Here is a 22,523-nt window from a genome sequence, read left to right as displayed (position 1 = left end):
AAATGACTGATCCCAGAATCATTTACATGAGGTGAGGCAAGAATGACAGACCTTGTCATCAGTCCAGCATTTGACTAAGTGTGACATCAAGGAGCTCTGGCAAAACTGGAGTCAATGGGAATCAGGTGGAAACTTCTCTACTGATTGGAGTTTTAACTTGCAAAAAGGTGGTTATGGTTGTTGGAGCTCAATCATCTCAGTTCTAGAACATCACTGCAGGAATTCCTCAGGGTGGTGTCCTAGGCCCAACCATCTTCAGCTGCTTTATTAATGATCTGTCTTCCATCATAAAGCCAGAAGTGGAAACATTCACCGATGACTGCACAATGTTCAGCACCATTTATGACTCCTCAGATACTGAAGTAGTCCATGTCCAAATGCAGCAACAACTAGACAAGATCCAGGCTTGGGCTGACAAGCAGCAAGTAAAATTTGCACCACACAAGTGCTAGGCAATGACTATCTCCAACAAGAAATAATCTAACCATCACCTCATGACATTCAATGGCATTACCATTGCTATATTCCCCACCAGCAATATCCTGGGAGGGTTACTCCTGACCAGAAACTGAATTGAATTAGCCATAGAAATAATGTGGCTAGAAGAGCAGGTCAGAGGCTAGGAATCCTGCGGCAAGTAACTCATCTTCTTACTCCACAAAACCTGTCCACAAACTACAAGACACAAGTCATGATGCGTTGGAACACTCTATACTTGCATGGATGAATGCAGCTCCAACAACATACAAGAAACTCAATATCATCCAAGTCAATGCAGCCTACTTGATTGACACCTTACCCACCAACCTTCATTCCTTCCACTACCTACGGAGACTGGCAGCAATGTGTACTATCTACAAGATGCACTGCAGGAACTCACCAACGCTCTTTAGATAGTACTTCCAAACCCGTTGACATCTGGTGGAACAAGGGCAGTAGATGCACGATGTAGAACAATAGAAAAGGGCTACTATAAAATTACCAGACTCTGCTAGGGCTTTTGTTTAATCAACTTAGATGTAGAATTCACTTTATCAAATGGGAACAAGTTGTTAGTAATTGTAATTAGGTGTTTTAAATACTTTGTAGTTTTAAAAGTATATATACCTTTAATTAGTCCATACATAAATCTTCTTTAAGTTTTTAGAAATTAAACAAAGAAACTTAGATGCACAGTCACAGAGTGCCCTTTGATACTAAACATATGTTAGATAGTGTCCTTTCAAGCTCCCAACTGTTGGAATCACAAGACCATAAAGGTCTCTTAATTGCCTTACCAGACACCCTATCAGTAACAACTGATACAAAAGTGAGTTTTAATGAGGCTGTCTTCATCGTTTCTAATCAAAACAGAGTCAGAAAGACATTGTCACAGCTAACAAAAAAGTTATGGTAGGGGACTTAGTGGGAACTGACAAGAATTAACGGTAACATGATGATACCCCTTAAAATTGTAGGTAGTGATAAAAAGCTCAGTCATTGAATTGACAAGCAATGTATTCATGTGTTTCATTATGTTGGCAATAAACAAACTTAACAGGGCTATAATTGGGAAATATCCTGAGGCAAGTTGAGTTGACCACATTCCTTAGAGATTCAGTTAACTTCACTGACAAGGCCACAAAATATTAATGGCTTTTGTAGGCCCCCTTTATCAATTAAAGGATGCCTACGTGAGACTGTTTTGGTGAAGATGCTTTGTGAGGCTGCTATCAAAATAGAGACATGATGTCTGACTAAGAGACTAGAGTAAGAAGTCTCACAACACTAGGTTAAAGTCCAACAGGTTTATTTGGTAGCAAATACCATAAGCTTTCGGAGCACTGCTCCTTCGTCAGATGGAGTGGAAATGAGACTAGAGACTAGAGGACAGGCTTAGGGATATATTGGGGTATCCCAAGAGGTATTGTGATCTCATAGATCAGGGTGGTTCAGTATTTTCATTCTATTGGATCAATACATAAAGTATGTCATTTGTAACACTTTTGATTGGATTGTGTCCAACTGACTGTGAGCTGCAGAATTGTATAAACCAGGATGATTTTCTTTGTCTGGAGAAGTGGTGTCTCTGACCCACTGTGTCAAGACCTTGCTAGCAAGTAAAATAAAGACAATCTGCCGATTAAGTATCATGTGTTAACGTGTGTTTGTGTTAAAGTCAAACTCGGAAGTTGAGATTTTGACAATGGGAACACCACCACTTTAAGTTTCCCTCCAAATTACACACCAACCTAACTTGGAAATACAAATCGCCATTCCTTCACTGTCACTGGATCAAAATCCTGGAACTTCCTCCCTCAACTGCACTGTGGGCATATCTACACCATATGGATTGCAGCAGCTTAAGGCAACAGCTCCCCACTACCTTCTCAAGGGCAATTAGGGATAGGCAATAAATGATGGCCAGGCAGGTGATGCCCATTTCCCATGAATGAATCTAGTTCATCAGTTTTTGTTGCATTTAACAGTTGCAAAGAAAATAAAGCACAAGTTTCTTTTGTGGATATGGGATGTAATTAGCAAAGAATACACATTTCTCAAGTTTGAAGGAAAAAAAAACGAATGCGTGCTGGCAGTATGGTGGCATACTCCAAAAGCTTGTGGCACCAAATAAATCTATTGGACTTTAACCTGGTGCTGTGAGACTTCTTAGTATGGTGGCTATCATAGTATACAATTCGACTCCATGCAAAGAAAAACAAAACAAACAGCATCAAAATTTGAATTTAAAAAATGGGAAACCTGCACTCTCTAAGGTATTTACATTTGTTTTTTTTAAAAATAAAGAATTAATCATTTACCTGAACTGCCTTTTCCAGTAACTCTGACACTACACTCAATTCTCCTGTAGTAGCCAGGTGATGCTGCGCCTGTCGGTAGTAATTCATGCCAAGGTCACACCACAGATTAGCAGATGTTGACATCAATGTAAGAGCACGCCCATAGCACCTAGCAGAAAATAAGTTGCAGTTGTAAGTATAACTTGCCTTCCCACACCTCAAAAATAACTTGGAATCAGAACAATGTTTACAACACAGGAAGCCATTAATCCCATCATGTCTCTGCTGTCTGTGAACTCTCTACAAGTGCAAATAGACTAGTCTCACTCCCCCTCACTTTGCGTAGCCCTGTAAATCTTTTCATATGGAATTCTTCAGTCCTCTGATGCCTCCCATGTATCTAAAGAGGTTGGAAAATTATGGCCAGTACCTTATTTCCCTCAGTACTCGTGTCCTATTAACCTTACTGCAAAAGGGCTTTCTAATATCTCCTCTTTTTCAAGCTTTAGCTCATCCAGTATCTTACCCACTTTCCCTTTCACCATTACTTTGACGGCACCTTTTTCTGTGGTAATTCCAAATGCAAAGTACCCATTTAGTACCTTAGCCATGCCCTTTGCCTGAATGTCCAAATCCGCTTTTGGTCCACACTCAGCCCGACCGCTTCTCTTACTATCCTTCTATTATTTGTATGTCTACAGAAGACTTATGGATTCCCCTTTATGTTAGCTGCCAGTTTCTTCACATCTTTGCATCCATGCAAATTTTATTTCCGTTTTCCTTCCCCTCTAAACTTTCTGTATTCAGCCTGATTCTCATATGTATCATCAATCTCACCTCTATCGTATGTACCCATCACTCTGTAACTTCAATCTTCCAACGAGTTCTGGCTTTGCCTTCCCTATCTTTGTCTCTTGCAGGAATCTATCTGAACAATCCCCTCTTGCTGTGTTTGATTTACCCGCCAGCCTGAAGAAAGCAAACTCTTCAAAATATTAGATTGCACAGGGCCAGGAATAAATGAATGGTCAGGACTCAGATGGGTGAAAACCAGAAAGCAGGCAATGTGGCTTTCAAAAAAAGAAAAGAACTGAAATTAGGGATAAGACCTAAAATGTTTGTCAGAATTGGAGGAAGATAGTATCATAGAGTCACAACAACGTGGAAGGAGACAATTCGGCCCATCGAGCCTGCAGAGACATCAATCCCATTCAGGCCCCATCTCATAATCCCACGTATTTACCCTGCTAGTCTCCCTGACACCAAGGGTCAATTTATCATGGCCAATCAACCTAACCCGCACATCTTTGGACTGTGGGAGGAATGATGTGGAGATGCCGGCGTTGGACTGGGGTAAACACAGTGGCGCCAACAACTGCCAGTTTCCAGATGCAATTTTACATCTCATCCGCTTCATCCTGGACCACAATATCTTCACCTTCAACAACCAGTTCTTCATCCAGACACACGGAACAGCCATGGGGACCAAATTTGCACCTCAATATGCCAACATCTTCATGCACAGGTTCGAACAAGACTTCTTCACCGCACGGGACCTTCAACCGGTGCTATACACTAGATACATCGATGACATTTTCTTCCTTTGGACTCATGGTGAACAATCACTGAAACAACTCTATGATGACATCAACAAGTTCCATCCCACCATCAGGCTCACCATAGACTACTCTCCGGAATCGGTTGCATTCTTGGACACGCGCATCTCCATTAAGGACGGTCACCTCAGCACCTCACTGTACCGCAAGCCCACGGATAACCTCACGATGCTCCACTTCTCCAGCTTCCACCCTAAACACGTTAAAGAAGCCATCCCCTACGGACAAGCCCTCCGTATACACAGGATCTGCTCGGATGAGGAGGATCGCAACAGACACCTCCAGACGCTGAAAGATGCCCTCATAAGAACAGGATATGGCGCTAGACTCATTGATCAACAGTTCCAACGCGCCACAGCGAAAAACCGCACCGACCTCCTCAGAAGACAAACACGGGACACAGTGGACAGAGTACCCTTCGTTGTCCAGTACTTCCCCGGAGCGGAGAAGCTACGGCATCTCCTCCGGAGCCTTCAACATGTCATTGATGAAGACGAACATCTCGCCAAGGCCATCCCCACACCCCCACTTCTTGCCTTCAAACAACCGCACAACCTCAAACAGACCATTGTCCGCAGCAAACTACCCAGCCTTCAGGAGAACAGTGACCAAGACACCACACAACCCTGCCACAGCAACCTCTGCAAGACGTGCCGGATCATCGACACAGATGCCATCATCTCACGTGAGAACACCATCCACCAGGTACACGGTACATACTCTTGCAACTCGGCCAACGTTGTCTACCTGATACGCTGCAAGAAAGGATGTCCCGAGGCATGGTACATTGGGGAAACTATGCAGACGCTGCGACAACGGATGAATGAACACCGCTCGACAATCACCAGGCAAGACTGTTCTCTTCCTGTTGGGGAGCACTTCAGCGGTCACGGGCATTCGGCCTCTGATATTCGGGTAAGCGTTCTCCAAGGCGGCCTTCGCGACACACGACAGCGCAGAGTCGCGGAGCAGAAACTGATAGCCAGGTTCCGCACACACAAGGACGGCCTCAACCGGGATATTGGGTTTATGTCACACTATTTCACATAAATATTTCTGCTTTTTTCCTCCTGAGTCTTTATCATGCGATCCTAGAATCAGAATTTATGTCACACTATTTGTAACTCCCACAGTTGCGTGGACCTGCAGAGTTTCACTGGCTGTCTTGTCTGGAGACAATACACATCTTTTTAGCCTGTCTTGATGCTCTCTCCACTCCCATTGTTTTGTTTCTTAAAGACTGGATTAGTTGTAAGTATTCGCATTCCAACCATTATTCATGTAAATTGAGTCTGTGTCTTATAAGTTCTGTTTGTGAACAGAATTCCCACTCACCTGAAGAAGGGGCTCAGAGCCTCGAAAGCTTGTGTGGCTTTTGCTACCAAATAAACCTGTTGGACTTTAACCTGGTGTTGTTAAACTTCTTACTGTGGGAGGAAACCAGAGCACCCGGAGGAAACCCATGCAGACACAAGGAAAATGTGCAAACTCCTCACAGACAGTGACCCAAGGTCAGAAGTGAACCCAGATCCCTAGCATTGTGAGGCAGCAGTGCTAACCACTGTGCCGCCCCAATGATATCAAACATCTAGGATAGAGAGGAAGAGGAATTGAAGGAACTAGACGAGCAACTGCAAAGATGCTCTCAATCTTAAAGGTTTTGTTCCTTAGCTCTTTGTGATTGACACTAGAGCAGAAAATAAGAGGGGCAAAAGAAAAGGATTTTGGAAGCAGTGAGTCACAGAAAAGAGTTTCTTTGGATATCCCTTGCCCTTGAGAATTATTTTGGAATAGTTGGCAAAATTAACTATTGACATTATGTACTTGAAGTTGAGCACAACATAATAGAGTATAGTTACAGAGGGGTTTTAAAAAGTGGCAACTATTCTTAATATATTAAAATATGTCTCTTTGATTGAAAGTAATTTACCTTCCTCCCAGACGAAGCAGCTCACTTTTGTTTAAAGACTGCACTCTACTCTTTTCATTCTGTTCAATAAGAATGGCAGAGACTTTAATGTTAACTTTTGTTGGTGATAAAACATGGAGTGTGGTACATGTGTCTCCAATTAGCTTCCAAAGACATGATACATCAGGTCGACACTGTACAGCTCTGTAATAAAATCAGAGGTGAAATCATAAATGTAGGCATTAAAAATACAGCATTAATTACAAAATAGTTGCCTTTATCAAAAGTTCAAAGTTAAGTGCACAATAAATAGGAGTAGATGACCACTTGGCCCATCGAACCTGCTCTGCCATTCAACTAGATCATACCTGATCTTGGGCTACAACTCAAAGGTTTTCCTGCTGATTCCCCATATCCTTCAATTCCCTGAGACTAAAATTCTGTCGATCCCAGTCTTAAATGTATTCAACGATGGTGCATATTCAATGATGGAGCATCCATGATCCTCTGGGATAGAGAATTCTAAAGATTCACAACCCTTTGGGTGAAAGAATTTCTCCTCATCTCAGTCTTAAATTATCAGCTCCTTTTCCTGAGGCTGTGCCTCCATGTTTTAGACTCCCCTCCCAATGAAACAATCTGAAGCCCCTTCAGAATTTTCTAGATTTCAATCAGATTGTCTCTCATTGTTCTAAATTCCAGAATATACAAGTCTGATTTATTCAGCTTCTCATTTTAGGACAATCCCCTCAATCCAAGAACTAATTTAGTGAACCTTCGATGTACCTGCCTCCAACTTGCTCCACCTACATGTGTTCCTTGTACAAGCACTCCCCAAGTCACTTTAAACATCAACACTTACAAGTTTCTCATCTTTTAAAAAATATCCTGCTTTTGAATTCTTATGGTTAAAGTGAATAACTTCACACTTCCCCATATTGTACTCTTATCTGTCATCCTGGTGCTCATTCACCTAACCTGTCTATGTCTCTTTGCAGCCTCTCTGTGCCCTCCCCATAGCTTACTGTACCACCTGGTTTGGCAACATCCCCAAACTTAGATACATTACTCTGTGTCTTCATCTAAGTTGTTAATATACATCATCAATAGCTGAGGCCTCAGGACTGATTCATGTGACATTCCACTATTCACTGCCTACCAACTTGAAAAAACCTTGTGTATGCCCACTGCTTTCTATCAGTTAACCAATCCTTTCTCCAAGACAATGGGGGCGATTCTCCCAACCCAGTGGGCCAGGAGACATAAGCCGAAGCCGTTTAGCGGGCTCCCTGCTGGGTGCCATGGCCTCTGCACGTCTCCGGCAACGGAATTCAGGCATCATCAGCTCCGCACCAAAAACTGATTAAAATTATTAAATTTTAATATCATTGGAGCTGGCAGCCCAAACCCACTTTAGTGAAGGGTGGGGGGACCTCAGGAGGTTGGATGTAAGGGGGGTGCCCCCAGGGCATTGCCAGCCTGGCCCACTGGTACTGCCCAAGGGCAAAGTGGTAATGCCCAAGGGCATCTTGGCGCTGCCCACTGGGCAGCAGGCAGTACCAAGGGGGCAGGGAGTCCTGCTGCCACTCTGCATTTGGGATTGGTGGCAGAGGGAGGGAAGGGCTGATCGGGGCTGGCCCGGAGACGTCTGGAAGGCCAGCGATCGTGGCGCGAGGGGATTGAAGGGACACTGTTGCGGGGTAGCAGGGCTACTGCGCATGCGCCAATCTCCATTCTGACAGATCAGCGCATGTGCAATGGCCCTCTCAGCGCTATGCTGCCAGCCTCTCCAGCGGGATTAGGCCCCACCTCTGATTTTTAATCGAGATTCACGCTAGGGCACTCTGTGATGCACAGAGTGTGGAGATTCATTTTGAAAATCCCATTAAATAAAACAGCGGGATTTACTTAATTTTTTAACACAAATTCAGCACTTAGAATGCTTTTGGGAGAATCCCAGACAATATATTATTCCCGACTCCACGGCAGGAATTCTCTGGCCGTTCACACTAGTGGAATTCTCTGGTCCCACTGCAGTGAATGGAGATTTGGCTGAGCGCTAAATTCTCCGTCCTCACTTGCAGTGGAGGCGGGGCATGAATGGCTGCTGAATTCCGGCCCATGTGTCCTTATTTTACTTATTAACCTTCTGTGCAGCACTTTGAATGCATCCACTGGTTCTTCTTTATCTACCCTGCTAGTTACATCCTCCATATGTTAGAGACTTAAGGCAAGAAAAATATAAACATACTTTGTTTCAAATCATTTAATATAATTTGATATAGTTGCAGCGACAGAAATGTACATTTAGGACGAGGGTAAAGCAAATGCATCTTAATAAATTACACTGAAGAATTATGAAATTAACAACGGACTCAGAAGCTAGTGCAAGTTATGGGTGAATTCAATGTCAAATCAGGTGCAGAAATAAAGAAGAAGGAAGAAAGAAAGAATTGATTGAGAGAAAGAGGCAAAGGAAAAAATATTCAAAACTAATTTTACATTTTAAAATCTCGAACACTTAAAACAGAAAGGAATGAGACTCCACACTTATCACATGATTAAAAAATATATTTTGAAGTGGACAAAACCGTGTTGAGTTTAGTTTGCGTCTGCCGCGCAAGTACAGTAACCTCACTCCATTCAACATTTCTCAATACTGAACCAGAGAACAAGTTTTCACAAAATCAAGATGTAGTGGTGCACTTTGGAACTCAACTTTAGGATTCCAGCATTTAACCCACATCTGCTCTGATCTGATTTTTCTGCAACATTTGTATTAAAGTAACAGGTGAGTGATATTAGCCTTACTGCTAAAAAAAACAGCTAATTATATGAATATTTATGTAACAAAATAAATTGGTTAGTTCACAGTTATAATATTAGATACACTTCAATACATTGTTACAGAGGTGTGTTGATGTCAAATATTAAAATTTCAATTTCATTTGTTGGACTCACATTTGAAACATTAAAAAAAATAAACCAGCAATATTTTTGTTTTCCATTAAAAAACTCAAAATTTGCACTAAATCTTTGTAGAGCACCCCGTCACCCCTCTATTCTGCTTGTTGGAGTTGTTATAGAAGATACAAAAGAAAAAAAAGTTTGCAGTTAGTTGTCTATCGATTTTGGCATTTGGCAGCTTCTAACAAATATTCAAAGAGCAATTCAAAGGCTTGTATTTGCTTCATCGCTTGGTGAACAATAAGTCTTTATTTTTACTCACCTAGCTAAGTACTGAAGTGCCTCTTCTGCTGAATCCAAAGCTCTTCCATCCAAATAATCATTGCGTGCACTTCGCGCCACCATTAAGTAGCACTCACCTAGGCCTAGAAAAATGTGGTTAAACCTTGTGATTTGAGGAGATTCATTAATTAAAAGCAGATAACCACAATCCTGAATAACAACAGCACTACATCGGCCCGAACAGTAACTTTTATGACGATTTTATCTGGATCTTTCTCCTGCCTCTCTAAGGAAGCTCAAGTTACCTTACAGGCATATTCATTGCTTCTTAGTATTTAAGAACTTGTTCAAATGATGCTCCAATGAACAAAATACAGCCTCTACTTATAACCAGATTATCATGACATCAATTTCTTAATCAATATTATTAAGAGGTTTTTCCACAGTAACCTCATTGCAGTGTTAATGTAAGCCTATTTGTGACACTAATAAATAAACTTAAAACTAATATGAATCACTCAGTCTTGTTGCACAGAGAAAAGCACAATCAGTACTGAGACAATTAAGTATGTTGCTTTGGTTCTTCTTCAGTTATCATACTGAATGTTTTATAGCAGCTCAATCAAATAGCGCTATATTCCCAGTTATATTCCCCAAATCTCCTTAAAAGTGAAAACAAAAGGAAGCAGTACTACTTTCTGGGAGAATTGTGGGACATCTTCTAAAAGGGTGGGAAGGGGTGCTAAATACCTTCAAATACTGAACTAAAAAGAGGTCCAGCAATAGTAATTTTGAAATTATTTTATGTGGGGACTCAAAACAGCAAGACCATGCCTAGCCCCATAAAAATTACTTGGGCCATCTTGGTATCTCCTTCCCTCTACAGTTAATATTCAAACTCCCCCTCCTCTATGCCTTGCTGTGCCAGCCCAATATTGGCAAGTTACACCAAGAGATACGCAGTCGCCACCCCACAGCTCACCAGTTCAATGCAAACAAGGCCGGAGCCAGAGGGAAAAACCGCAGCCACAACTTTGTTGCAAGTACAAGCAACCAGATGGTGCATTCAATTAGCTGGTGTTAATAAATCCTGAAATATTTCAGGGCATTACAGGAAGAAGCACCACTACTTTTCACCTTGTCCAAACTAGATTATCTAAAGATAATTAAAGGATAAGTGAGACAACTAACAAATGAATATGCAATCACTAGTTTTCAAGTATTTTCCATCCTATCCATAGTAAAATATAATATAGAATACAGAGGAACATACAATAGGTACTTACAAATAACTTCAGAGTAGAAATAAATAAATAAATTTACCTTTGAGGGCAGGGACGTAGTTTTTTATATTTTGAATTATCTGTTTATACTCTGCAATTGCCTCTGCGTACTTGCCAAGAATCTGTTTGATGGCTGCTATCTTGTAAATGTTGTACACGGAGTTTGGATTCAGTTCACTGGCTTTTGTGAAGGCCCTTAAGGCAGCATTGTAACCTCCTCTACTGAGATAAGCCTCCCCTAAACATTCCCAGCAATTTGAGTCTTTCGGGTCTGCTCTCAAAGCTGCTTGTAAACTTAAAAAGGAACAGATTATTAATTTTACTAATATAACCAAAAGTAGACTTTAATGACAAAGTCACAGTACAACACTGCATTGGAACGGTTCTGCCCAAAACTATTTTCCTGTCTCCTTAAAAATCCCAATCCCTCAATGATAAAGAGAATAGATTCACTGGATAGTCTTTAACCCAATCTAGAACATACACCACCAATAATTTATGGAACAGTTGAAGATATGAATATATGTAAAACCCAACATGCTGACCAATGGCATTTTTATAGTTTCATTATTCATCCCAGTCAGTAGAATTTGGAAGATAATGACCAAATTGTGAGAGGTACCCAGTGCTCAAATATGTGGCATATCTTACTCTCCCACAGCCTGTAAATTTTGTTTGGTTCTCATCCTTCGACTATACAAATACCCTTATGACATGAAAAGAAATAACTGATGGTTAAAATGATACAAAGTCCTGTGCTCCATTTCTAACATTTGTGGAAGACTCAAAGTAGAGACAATCTGTTCAGATGCCTCTGCTTATTGTTTCCTTCTTTCTCTCCCCCTCAACAAGGCACTATGCTAGGCCCACACATCCTCTATTTCTCTCACATCTCACTTTATGTTCTTTCACAGCTCCTGTCATCCATGGGACCCACCGTTTCATTTTCGCTGTTGGTTTATTTTGAATGAAACCCGACTACCCAGTGCTCAAACATAAAGCATATCTTACTCTGAAACAGCCTGCAAATGCTGGTTGGTTCTCAGGTAATAAAGTCCTCGTCTGAGCCAAGCCCATTTGGCTGTCCCAGCACTAGACTGGTCAGTCACTGTCTGTAGAACTGCAAGAGCAGTCTCCTAAAAGTAAAGAAATATCAATATGAAAAGCAATGTAAATAACTGAACTACCACCAATAAGTCATCTATAAAGGAGTCAGACAAAAACCTTCCCTTCAATTCCACATTTCTGAATTTTGTTCCCAATTAAGGCTTTCAAATGTTGGTCTGATGTTGTTCATTATTTAGACAAAAAGCAACAACGCCTGACTTTCAGGTTTATTAAGAATGACATATGTTTTACTATTTGTAAACTGGGTGACTGTAGTAGCTTTGCAGCACAGCAAGTTAAACGATCAACATATATCCGGCGGTCAGTGGCAAAAGAGCAACATTTGGCATTCACCTCATCGATAATAGTTCACTAAGGTTGCGCTGGCTTTAAAGCAGAGACTTGTTTTATTAGTGTCTGATCTAGTATGTGCCCAGTATGGAGGATCTGTGATGACTGTGATTGGCTCAGGCCACACTGAAACTCTTTAATCTCACAAAGCCACATAATTTAAACCAGAAAACAAAAATTATACTTAAACTATGAACAGTGGGCAAAACTAAAGAATTGGATAGATGGGATTGAGAGTTAGAGAGCAAGAGAGAGAGATTATCAAAGGAACAAGTCAGAAAATGTTAAAAGAAAAATTATTAATTTTTAGTAATTATTACTATCACAGTTTAAGCTGCTGAATGCACAAGCCTCAAGTATTTTTCCTTGTCATGTTTAGTGGATAACTAGTCAGTAAATACCCAACTGCATGCAAGATTTTCCATCGCCACAATAATCACAGAATACTGAATTTTAAAAAAACTTGTTGCACTATGCTGTTGTAGGATACTGGTCCAACAAATAGTGGATTAGTGTTTTCAGTTATGTATTATCAGAAGATATTAAGTGCAGGTCAGGCCAAAGTAAAAGAAAGCAGCAGTGTCAGTTCACCTAGTGTTCAAAGTTCTGAGCAGCTGCTTAATGACAACAGTGTGAAAGTAACCAAATGGCACAATAAGACAAAAAATGAAAAGATATATTTCAAATTATGGGCTTGCCCCAACTCCTTTTTAACCCTCTTTAAAATCTATGACTCTACTTTTGCTCACCCCTCCTAATACCTCCTATTAAGGAATGTCGGATATTTTATTTCATTGTTATTGGTACTATGTAAATACATGATTTTGGTATTATTCAATTAATCTAGATTGCCCGTTTAATGTTAACTGTGTTCTGGTAAAACTAAATACATGGTGAAAATAGAAGTTTTAATAAATAAGAGTTCTCCTGGTTATTGCCACACATGTACACAGGAACAAAGGAACATGAGTAGGCCAATGAGTCTGTAGGCCCCCTGGACTCTGTTCTGCCATTCTGCTGTTTGTGAGCTAATTACATACAACCAACCTTGCCCCAAATCCCTCAATACCCAGGGATTGAACTTGTCACCTCCATGACTTGAACCAATAACACAAATAAAAATTCTTAATTGGACACGGTCATAAAATTGGATATTGAACCAAGGGGGAGGTATTAGCAGCCACTTTTTTTTATTACTTCGTGGGACATGAGCATTGCTGGCTGGTCAGCATTTATTGCCCATTCCTGGTTGCCCTTGTTCAGAGGGCAGTTGAAAATCAGCCACATTGCTGCGGCTCTGGAATCACATGTGGGCCAGACCTGATAAGGATGGCAGATTTCTTTTCCTTAACCGACAATGGTTTCATGGTCAATAGATTCTTAATTCCAGATATTTTCTATTGAATTCAAATTCCACTATCTGCCATGGTGGGATTCGAACCCAGGTCCCCAGAATATTAGCTGAGTTTCTGGATTAATAGTCTAGCGATAACACAACTAGGCCATTGCCTCCCCAACAACTTATTTGCAAAGCCTGTGTCTTGGGAGCAGCTTATCTATTTAGAAGATTGTTATTTCTTGGTTGTAGTATGTGGATGGATCTGCAGTAAATGTCTGTTGCTCAAGAACTTCAGCTCAGGCTGACCTTCGGACACTGCGATGCATCAGGGAGGTGGAAAGTTTACTGGACAATTTGTTCTCAAAGGCAGCCACATCCCTTAGGTAGGGTCTTCTGATTTGGTCTGTAGTCAGGGTATGGAGGATCTGACTATGAGTATGGCAGATATTGGGATTGAGAAAGTAGAAGTGGAGGAGCCTCAGCCACTGCAATTGTCAACAGGTTCAAGGTACTTGCAATGTGTGCAGATGAAAGCAGAGACTGCAAGGTGATGAGCCGACTGACCATGGTACCATGGTGCAGGGAGCCACTCAAGTGAGGAAGAAGTAAACAGAAACTTGGTAGAAAGTATAACCTTAAATAAAGGCAATCTTTGGCAATCACTTGCTAATGAGTAAGATTATCCACCGAAGAAGCTCCATGTCACTGGTCATACATTCTGTGGATCCTTGTGTGGCTAATGTGCCCGATCCTAGATCCACATCTCCGACTGCAAACTTGGCAGGTGTTTCCCGGAGGTGGAAATGGTTCTTGGACTCAAGATCACTGGTATTCCTTTGTCAGGCCCCTTTTCGGGACCTTCTCTTGCCATTGGGTATTCTCGAAGAATTGTCTCCCTTCAGTCAGGAGGTACCTGACTGGGCAAGGGTCTTCCAGGCCAATGTTGTATTTTTTGAGGTAAGCCTTCAGGGTGTCGTTCTTTGTCCTCCTCTTGCTTGGTTGCCTTCCTTGAGCTGGGCAAAGAAGATTCGCTTTGGCAGTCGGGACTCTGGCATCTTAAGCATGTGTCTGGCCCAGCGGAGTTGGTTTCAGATGATCAGGGCTTTAATGCTGGCACTCCTGGCTCAAACAAGGATCCTGATGTTAGTGCATCTATCCTCCCAGTTGATGCGGAGAATCCATCTCAGACAGTGTTGATGGTACCTCTCAAGGGGCTTGAGGTGGTGTCTGTATGTAGTCCAGATTTCTAAGCCATATAAAAGAGTTCGGAGGATGACTGCCTTGCACATGAAGATCTTGGTGTCAGCATGGATGTCGCGGTCATCAAAGGCTCTCATCCTTGGGTGTCCAAAGGCAGCATTCACGGATTGAATATGATGTTGGATCTCCATGTCAATGTCAGCCTTAGATGAGAAGTAGCTCCTCAGGTAGGGGAAATGTTTCACATTTGAGAGGGTTTCGCCATTGACCTTGATGGAGGGAGAGACTGGTTCTTGCCCTGCAGTGAGTTGGTAAAGGACTTAAGTCTTGAGGTTGACCGATTCTTTGGTATGCTTCCGCGAAGGCATCAAGCATGGCTTGGAGATACTCTTGCAAGAGAACAGAGATGGCATGGTCATCCACATAATGAATTTCCACAAGCAATGTCAGTGTCGTTTTCTTCTTGGATTTCAAATGGTTGAGGTTGAAAAGTTTTCCGTCCATCCTGGAGATGATGTCCACTCCACTGGGAAGCTGGTTCTTGACAAAGTGAAGAGGAAGGTGGAGAAAAGGGTGGGACGATAATGCATCCATGTCCAAATCCAGTCTTGAAAGCTTCTGTCATATTTCCACCAGTGAGGATTACTGCCAACATCTGGTCATGGAGTTGGAGGATGTTAATAAATTTCTCTGGACAGCCGTCCTTTGACAGGGTCTTCCATAGTGCTTCCCAACTGACTGAGTCGAAAGCCTTGATTAGACCAATGAAGGCCATGTAGAGTGGTTGATGGTGCTCCGACATTTCTCTTGAAGTTGTCAAACAGTGAAAATCATGTCCATTGTTTCACGGTTTGGTCAGAAGCCACACTGGCTTTCTGGAAGTATTTCGTCAGAGACAGGGAGAAGGCGGCTAGCAAGGAATCAGGCAACAAGCGTCCCAGTGACGGAGGGTAGGGAGATTCCTCAGTAGTTCCCACAGTCCGCTTTGTCTCTTTTCTTGAAGATAGTGGTGAAGACGGCATCCCCGAGGTCGGTAGGAATTTCTTCTCTGTCCCAGATTTTCAGGGTGTGGAGATGCCGGCGTTGGACTGAGGTAAACACAGTAAGAAGTTTAACAACACCAGGTTAAAGTCCAACAGGTTTATTTGATAGCAAATGTCACTAGTTTTCGGATTAGATTTCGCGTCTAGATTTTCAGGAACAGCTAATGGAGATGACAGGTGATCTCTTCTCCTCCAAGTTTGAAAATCTCCACTGGATTCCGGTCCACTCCTAGTCCATTCTTCACATGTTTAATGGCAGCGTTTATGTCATCCACGCTTGATGGAAGGCCAAGATCATCTCTGATACGGAGTTGGGAGATTCCTTTGAGCACTACTGCATCTACAATTGTATCATGGTTTAGGAGTTCTCCCAATCGAAGGCTGATGTTTTCTCTGACTCCTGAAAGGGTTCCCCGTCCTTACTCTGCACCTGATAATGCGCATGTGCAGCAGCAGAGGTCTGCACATGCGCAACACCTCCCTCTACAGACGGTCTGGTGAGTTAAGCCTCGCCCACTTCCTCTCTGGCCAGAAACAGACTAGTCCAAAATTTCAGACACAGATTGCATTAAGATTGGGTGTGAAAGCTTGCCCAAAACACAGATCTGGAACGCTCCCATTTTCAGACCATTTTTAGACAAAAATCTCATAAAATTCCACACATTGGCTCTGATCTTCCAAAACAAGATTGGATTCTCAAAAGTTCCAACCGATTGGAAAATTACAAAAATGACATCTCTATTCAAGAAAGGAGGGAGACAGAAAGCAGGAAACTATAGTCAGTGAACTTAACATGTTTCATTGGGAAAATGCTAGAATCCATTAAGGAGGTAACAGCAGGATTCTTAGAAAATCATAAAACCATGTTGACTTTGCCCGATTGCGTGAAGGGGATTAGTGTTTGATTAATTTATTTGAGTTCTTTCAAAATGTAGTGAGCAAGAGGGATAAATGGGAAGTTGTAGATGTGGTGCAATTATTTCCAAAAGGCATTCAATAATATGTCACATCAAAAGTTATTAAATTAGAGCTCATGTTAACATATTAGCAGTCACTGAAAGTAAGCGCTCAGGTATTGCAGGCTGTAAAGGATACAAATGATATGTTGGCCTTCGAGTGAGAGGATTTGAATATAGGAATGTTTTACTGCAATTGTATAGGGTGTTGGTGAGGCCACACCTGGAGTATTGTGTGCAGTTTTGGTGTCTTTACCTGAGGAAGGATGTTCTTGCTATAGAGGGAGTGCAGCGAAGGTTTATCAGGCTGATTACTGGGATGGCAGGACTGTCATATGAGCACAGACTAAGTTGGTTAAGATTATATTCACTGGAGTTTAGAAGAGTGAGAGGGGATCTCATAGAAACTTATAAAACTCTAACTGGACTAAACAGGGGAGATTCAGAAAGAACGTTCCCAATTGTGGGGGCATCCAGAACTAGGGTCATAGTTGGAGGACTGAAGTGAGGAGAAATCTTTTCAACCAGAGAGTTGCAAATCTGTAAAATTCACTACTACAAAGTAGTTGAGGCCAAAACAGTATGTGATTTCAAGAATAAATTAGATATAGCTCTTGTGGCTAAGGGGATCAAGGGATATTGGGGGGTGGGTGGAGGGGTGGAGATTAGAATATTGAATTTAATGATCAGCCACGATTATAATTACTGGTGAGCAGGCTCGAAGGGCCAAATGACCCCACTCCAGCTTCTATTTTCCATGTTATGTTTCTATGTATGGATAAAAGACTGGTCAGTGAATAGGAAACTGAAAGTAGGGATGACTGGGTGATTTCCGGATTGATAAGCTGTTAATTGTGGAGTCATGATGTGGAGATGCCGGCGTTGGACTGGGGTGAACACAGTAAGAAGTCTCACAACACCAGGTTAAAGTCCAACAGGTTTATTTGGTAGCAAATACCATAAGCTTTCGGAGCCCACAGGGCTCAATGCTTGGGCCACATCTTTCGGACTGTGGGAGGAAACCCACGCAGATACAGGGAGAACATGCAGACTCTGCACAGACAATGACCCAAGCTGGGAATCAAACCCGAGTCCCTGGCGCTGTGGGGCAACAGTGCTAACTACTGTGCCACCGTGCCGCCCCAGCTATTGCCAAAGCAACTGTTGAAAAGGCAAATGGAATGTTGGCATCAGCTTTGCAAAGGGATTGGAACATAAAAGAAGGCAAGTGTTACTACAGCTGGATGGAACCTTCTTAGACCACATCTTAAATACTGTGAGCAGTTTTGGTCTCCTTACTTAAGGAAGGATATAATTGCATTAGAAGAGGTTCAAAGATGAACTCAACTCATCCTTGGGATGAAGGGGTTATTTGATGAGGATGGGCTAATCAGGGTGTGCCTATATCCAATTGGAGCTTAGAACAAGAGGTGATCTTAATGAAACACAAGAGCAAACTTGATAGGATGGATGCTGAAAGGATGTTTGACCATGTGGGGACATCTAGATCAAGGGGACACAGTTTGAAAATTAGGTATCTTCCATCTAAGACTGAGATGCAAAAGCGTTGTTAGTCTGTGGAATTCTCTTTCCCAGAGAGCAGTGGGGACTGAGTCATTGAATATTATCAAGGCTGAGTGACATAAAAAATTGATTGAGAAGGGAGCAAAGATGAGGGAGGGCAAAGAGGGAGGGCAGACTGAGCAGCAAGTAGCGAGGGAGCAAAGAATGATAAGCAGCCAATCTCTAACGTTCACCATGCAGAATGTCTATGGCAGTTTGTGTTCGGGCTGAAGAGACAAAGTTTGTGAACATTTAAATGGGGCTGCAAGATTTGCCATTTTTCTCCAGAGAAAGTAATTTTCATGTTAACCCTCATTGTGAAAGTCAGTTTGGAGATTGGGAAAAAAGAAAGCAAGTCATTGGGCGGTGCAAATAGTTTTGGTCTGGTTCCAGGTAAACATGTTCAGTACCATATCTCCAAGTTCCACACTGAGATCAACCGCAGCTGCTCCTGCTTCTTCATCATTATTGTTTAATTCAAAGGCCTTTTTGTAGCAACCCCGAGCTCTGCTTTTATCTTGAACTATATCTTGATAGTAGTGGCCCAAGTAGCAGAAAGTTCTTCCATTGTATGTGTCCAACCTGGCAGCCTGCAGTTGGTTGAAATAAAAAGTTTAATAAGTTAGTCCCAAAGTCAGAAATGAAAATGGCAACTATTCAAACCAAAAACTTCAAAATTTCTAAGGTACAGTGGGCCATGCTCCATTCCCTTTCTGTTGCACTACACATCTAGAATATGATATTCAGGCAGGAATCACTTCACCAAATCTTCCATTGCATTTCTCTTAGTGTCTACTTGGAGAATGTGGCAAGATGCATATTTGTACATAACACCAAAAATACTGTGCACAGGTAAGTTACTGAAATGAACCCAAGCATCGTCAGGACAAAAGAAAAAAGAGAATTAATCAGGACTTCCAATTATGTTCCTATCTTTTTAGCATTTTAATTCATCTTTCAATTCTCTTGACTCGCACCATTCATATTGAAGTTGGGAGACATTTCTCATAATAACCAAATAATTTTGAAAGTCTACAAAAATATCCAAGGGATACTTTAGTTCATGGGTTAGCACTGAACATAGTATCTATTTGTCCTTTAAGCAACTTCTTCAAAACTTTTAAAACATTTACTTATTTTTAGTTCTTATTTCTTAACTTTTTTATAACGAAGGTGGTCGTGCCATATTGATATGACTAAATGTGTCCATGTATATCTTTCAATTTACTTGGGCTATATCAGATAACGTACAGATGTTTGAGCAAGAATACTTACATGTATATATTGAAACAAGAATACATGTGATATAGACGATATTAAAACAGGTGGGAAAGTAGAAATATGCTGGAGGCCATATCATGTGTCAGATTCCATATGACTTTTCACATCCTCTTATCCTATTTGACTCAGGAGTCCACTCCAAATCCGTAATCCTCTCAATCAATAAGGTCACTTATTTCCACTACTGTAACGTCACCATGCTTCCCCACACTAACTTCCTGCTGCTGAAACATTTATTAATGTCTTTGTTACCTCCAAAATCTACCATTTCAATGCTCTGCTGGCTGGACTTTCACTTTCAATCCTCCATGAACTTGAGCGCATCCAAAACACTACTAACCATATCTAAACTCACTCCATTTTCCCCCATCACCCATTTACTCATTGGCTTGCATTGGCTCCCAAACTGGCAACAGCAATTTTAAAATTCTCATATTTGTGTTCAAATCATAGAAATCATAGAAACCCTACAGCGTAGAAAGAGGCTATTCGGCCCATCGAGTCTACACCGACCACAATCCCACCCAGGCCCTACCCCCATATCCCTACATATTTACCCGCTAATCTCTTTAACCTACCCATCTCAAGACACTAAGGGGCAATTTTTTAGCACGGCCAATCAACCTAACCCGCACATCTTTGGACTGTGGGAGGAAACCGGAGCACCCAGAGGAAACCCACGCAGATATGAGAAGAATGTGCAAACTCCACACAGACAGTGACCCAAGCCGGGAATCAAACCCAGGTCCCTGGAGCTGTGAAGCAGCAGTGCTAACCACTGTGCTACCGTGCCGCCCAAATGTTGCACTCCTCCCCATTTCTGTAACTTCCTACAGCCCACTGAGACCTCTGTGCTACTCCAAACTTGGTCATACATCCGTTTTATATTGCTCCACCACTGGCGATTGTGCCTTCAGTTGCATACATCTGAAACTCTGGAATTTATTCCTTAAATGTCTCTGCCTGTCCCTACTCCCTTAAGCCACTCCTTAAAACCTATCTCTTTAAAAGATCAAATGTGAGGAAGTGAACAGGGTAATAGAAGAGTCGTTATAGGGGAGCTGATGTGGCTCAGTTTACCAAAGGGTTACAGTAGAGTGAATGGAGAGCCACGAACAGAATGGGCAATAGCTGAACAAGGTAGAACAGAACTAAAGGTGGCATTCATTTGAAGGTTAATGAGAACAACGATGGTGAATTTAAAAAAAACATTTAAAGGGATTTGAAGAAAAGAACACAAGTTTAGGTGGTAGCTATGGATGTAGGAACAAAGTTTTTTTAGAAAAGAGATGAGATAAACACTAATGGCCTTTGAAAGGCCACAACACTGTTCTTTGAATTTGAGACAATTCTGACATAGGAAAATGTGCTGTTAGCAAGCTACCTTTAAAATGATGCTATTTAAGGCAAAGAACGAACAATCAAAATAGGTTACTGCCTGGAATCAAATAGAAAGGTTGGATTTCTGTTTTAAAGATGTCATGAAGCAAACTGAATAGGATTAAGTAATCGAGAAGATAGAAACTGGAAATTAAACAGTAAATGGGAATTGGGATATTGAGTGCATTTCAATTCATTGGACTATTTCGACTTGGCACTGATGTATATTCTTATGAAAGGAAAGTATAGATGGGCTAGTAAATTGATAGCTTTTTCTTGGTGATATTTGTGTTCTTATCTATGTTTTTAAGAGAACAGAATTTGATACTCTGACCGCCACCTGAAGCATCTGGACCACAAGTGGAGAGATGGGCAAAGACTTCAAAATCTTTTGATAAGATCACCTGTGAGTCAAGAAGGTATTGGCATGATATTGAGAGACTGTACAAGTATGCAGATGAGTTACACATGAATAGCAATATTACATTTCAACATGCCATGATCATCCTAATGCCATTTAATGGGCGGAAGGGCAACTGCAGGGAATCACTGATGATTATACTGATAGAATTGCCCTTGAAACACAGATTTGCGATAAAAGCACATACTGGGAGGTATCGGGGGATTGCTCAGAATGCAAGCTACGTAGTTAATTCAGTACAATTGTCTGGACCAAACAGATATCCAACCTGGGTTGCCATGGAAGTTGGAAAGGGACTATAGTATGGAGCCTATGGAACCTAGTATGCACTCACCTTAATAGATCTACAGGGTGAAGGACTCCTAGAAACATTTAATCACGTAATTGAAGGGATAATTAAGACCACTGAGGCCCAAGTTAAAGGGAGGGCATGTAATAATCTCACCAGAGATCTGAAAGGTGAGGTTAGGTCTGACATTGAAGATCTGAGATTAGGAACCACTCCTCGATATTTATTTGTCTGCCTATACAAAAATAAACTTTCTCAACTTTCATGGGACAGACATGAGTTAGTAGTCACTTGATCATGAGGAGGTCCAGTGAAGGGGACAATAATATTCATTATGGTGGTACCACAGGAAAGTACGTTCAATAAGGTCTTTAAGGATAGCTACAAATTTGAATAATTAACAGAAGAAGGGGGCTGGGTCCACCAAGTCAAATCTAAAAGGATACATGACCCATGAGGAGGGCCTGGCATATCTGAGCACGACAGAATGCTGTTCAGAATCAGAGCATTACATAGTGTAGGCTGTTGGACTCTTGAGCCTCTGGGGAACACCAGCAAGATAATCACTGATATTTTATCATTGAAGGAGGCATTTAAAGCAGTGTAAGTGGGCCCCACATAGTGATGCATAATCATCCTGGAAACAGCATTTTCTGTTTTTCTTCCATGTAATCATTCTTATCAGTATTCATCTAGACACAATAGCAGTCAGAAAAAGATCATTCAAGTGATTAAGCACATTCTTAATAGGTCAGGTGCCCTGAAAATTTCCTTCTGGGTTACTTTACATATCACTTCATAGTGTGGCATGGTCTG

At 41.6% G+C, this 22,523-nt stretch overlaps 1 protein-coding gene across 5 annotated transcripts in view; it reads right to left on the bottom strand.

Annotated features, from left to right (window-relative positions):
- The window catches only part of skic3 (SKI3 subunit of superkiller complex), a 108,942-nt gene that overhangs the window by 44,273 nt on the left and 42,146 nt on the right, over positions 1-22,523 (bottom strand). For all 5 annotated transcript variants that reach the window (XM_078214771.1, XM_078214770.1, XM_078214772.1 and 2 more), the window contains exons 15-20: positions 18,747-18,926; positions 11,789-11,913; positions 10,818-11,071; positions 9,535-9,637; positions 6,327-6,509; positions 2,802-2,949 (exon numbers count right to left, since the gene is read on the bottom strand). In XM_078214771.1, the coding sequence (XP_078070897.1) occupies positions 2,802-2,949; positions 6,327-6,509; positions 9,535-9,637; positions 10,818-11,071; positions 11,789-11,913; positions 18,747-18,926 (993 nt within the window). The remainder of the gene's footprint in view (positions 1-2,801; positions 2,950-6,326; positions 6,510-9,534; positions 9,638-10,817; positions 11,072-11,788; positions 11,914-18,746; positions 18,927-22,523) is intronic.

The sequence above is a fragment of the Mustelus asterias genome, chromosome 6 (assembly GCF_964213995.1).
Source record: "Mustelus asterias chromosome 6, sMusAst1.hap1.1, whole genome shotgun sequence".
Classification (NCBI taxonomy): Eukaryota; Metazoa; Chordata; class Chondrichthyes; order Carcharhiniformes; family Triakidae; genus Mustelus; species Mustelus asterias.
The sequence above is the reverse complement of the archived record's forward strand: the minus strand, read 5'-3'. Positions and strand labels throughout refer to the sequence as shown.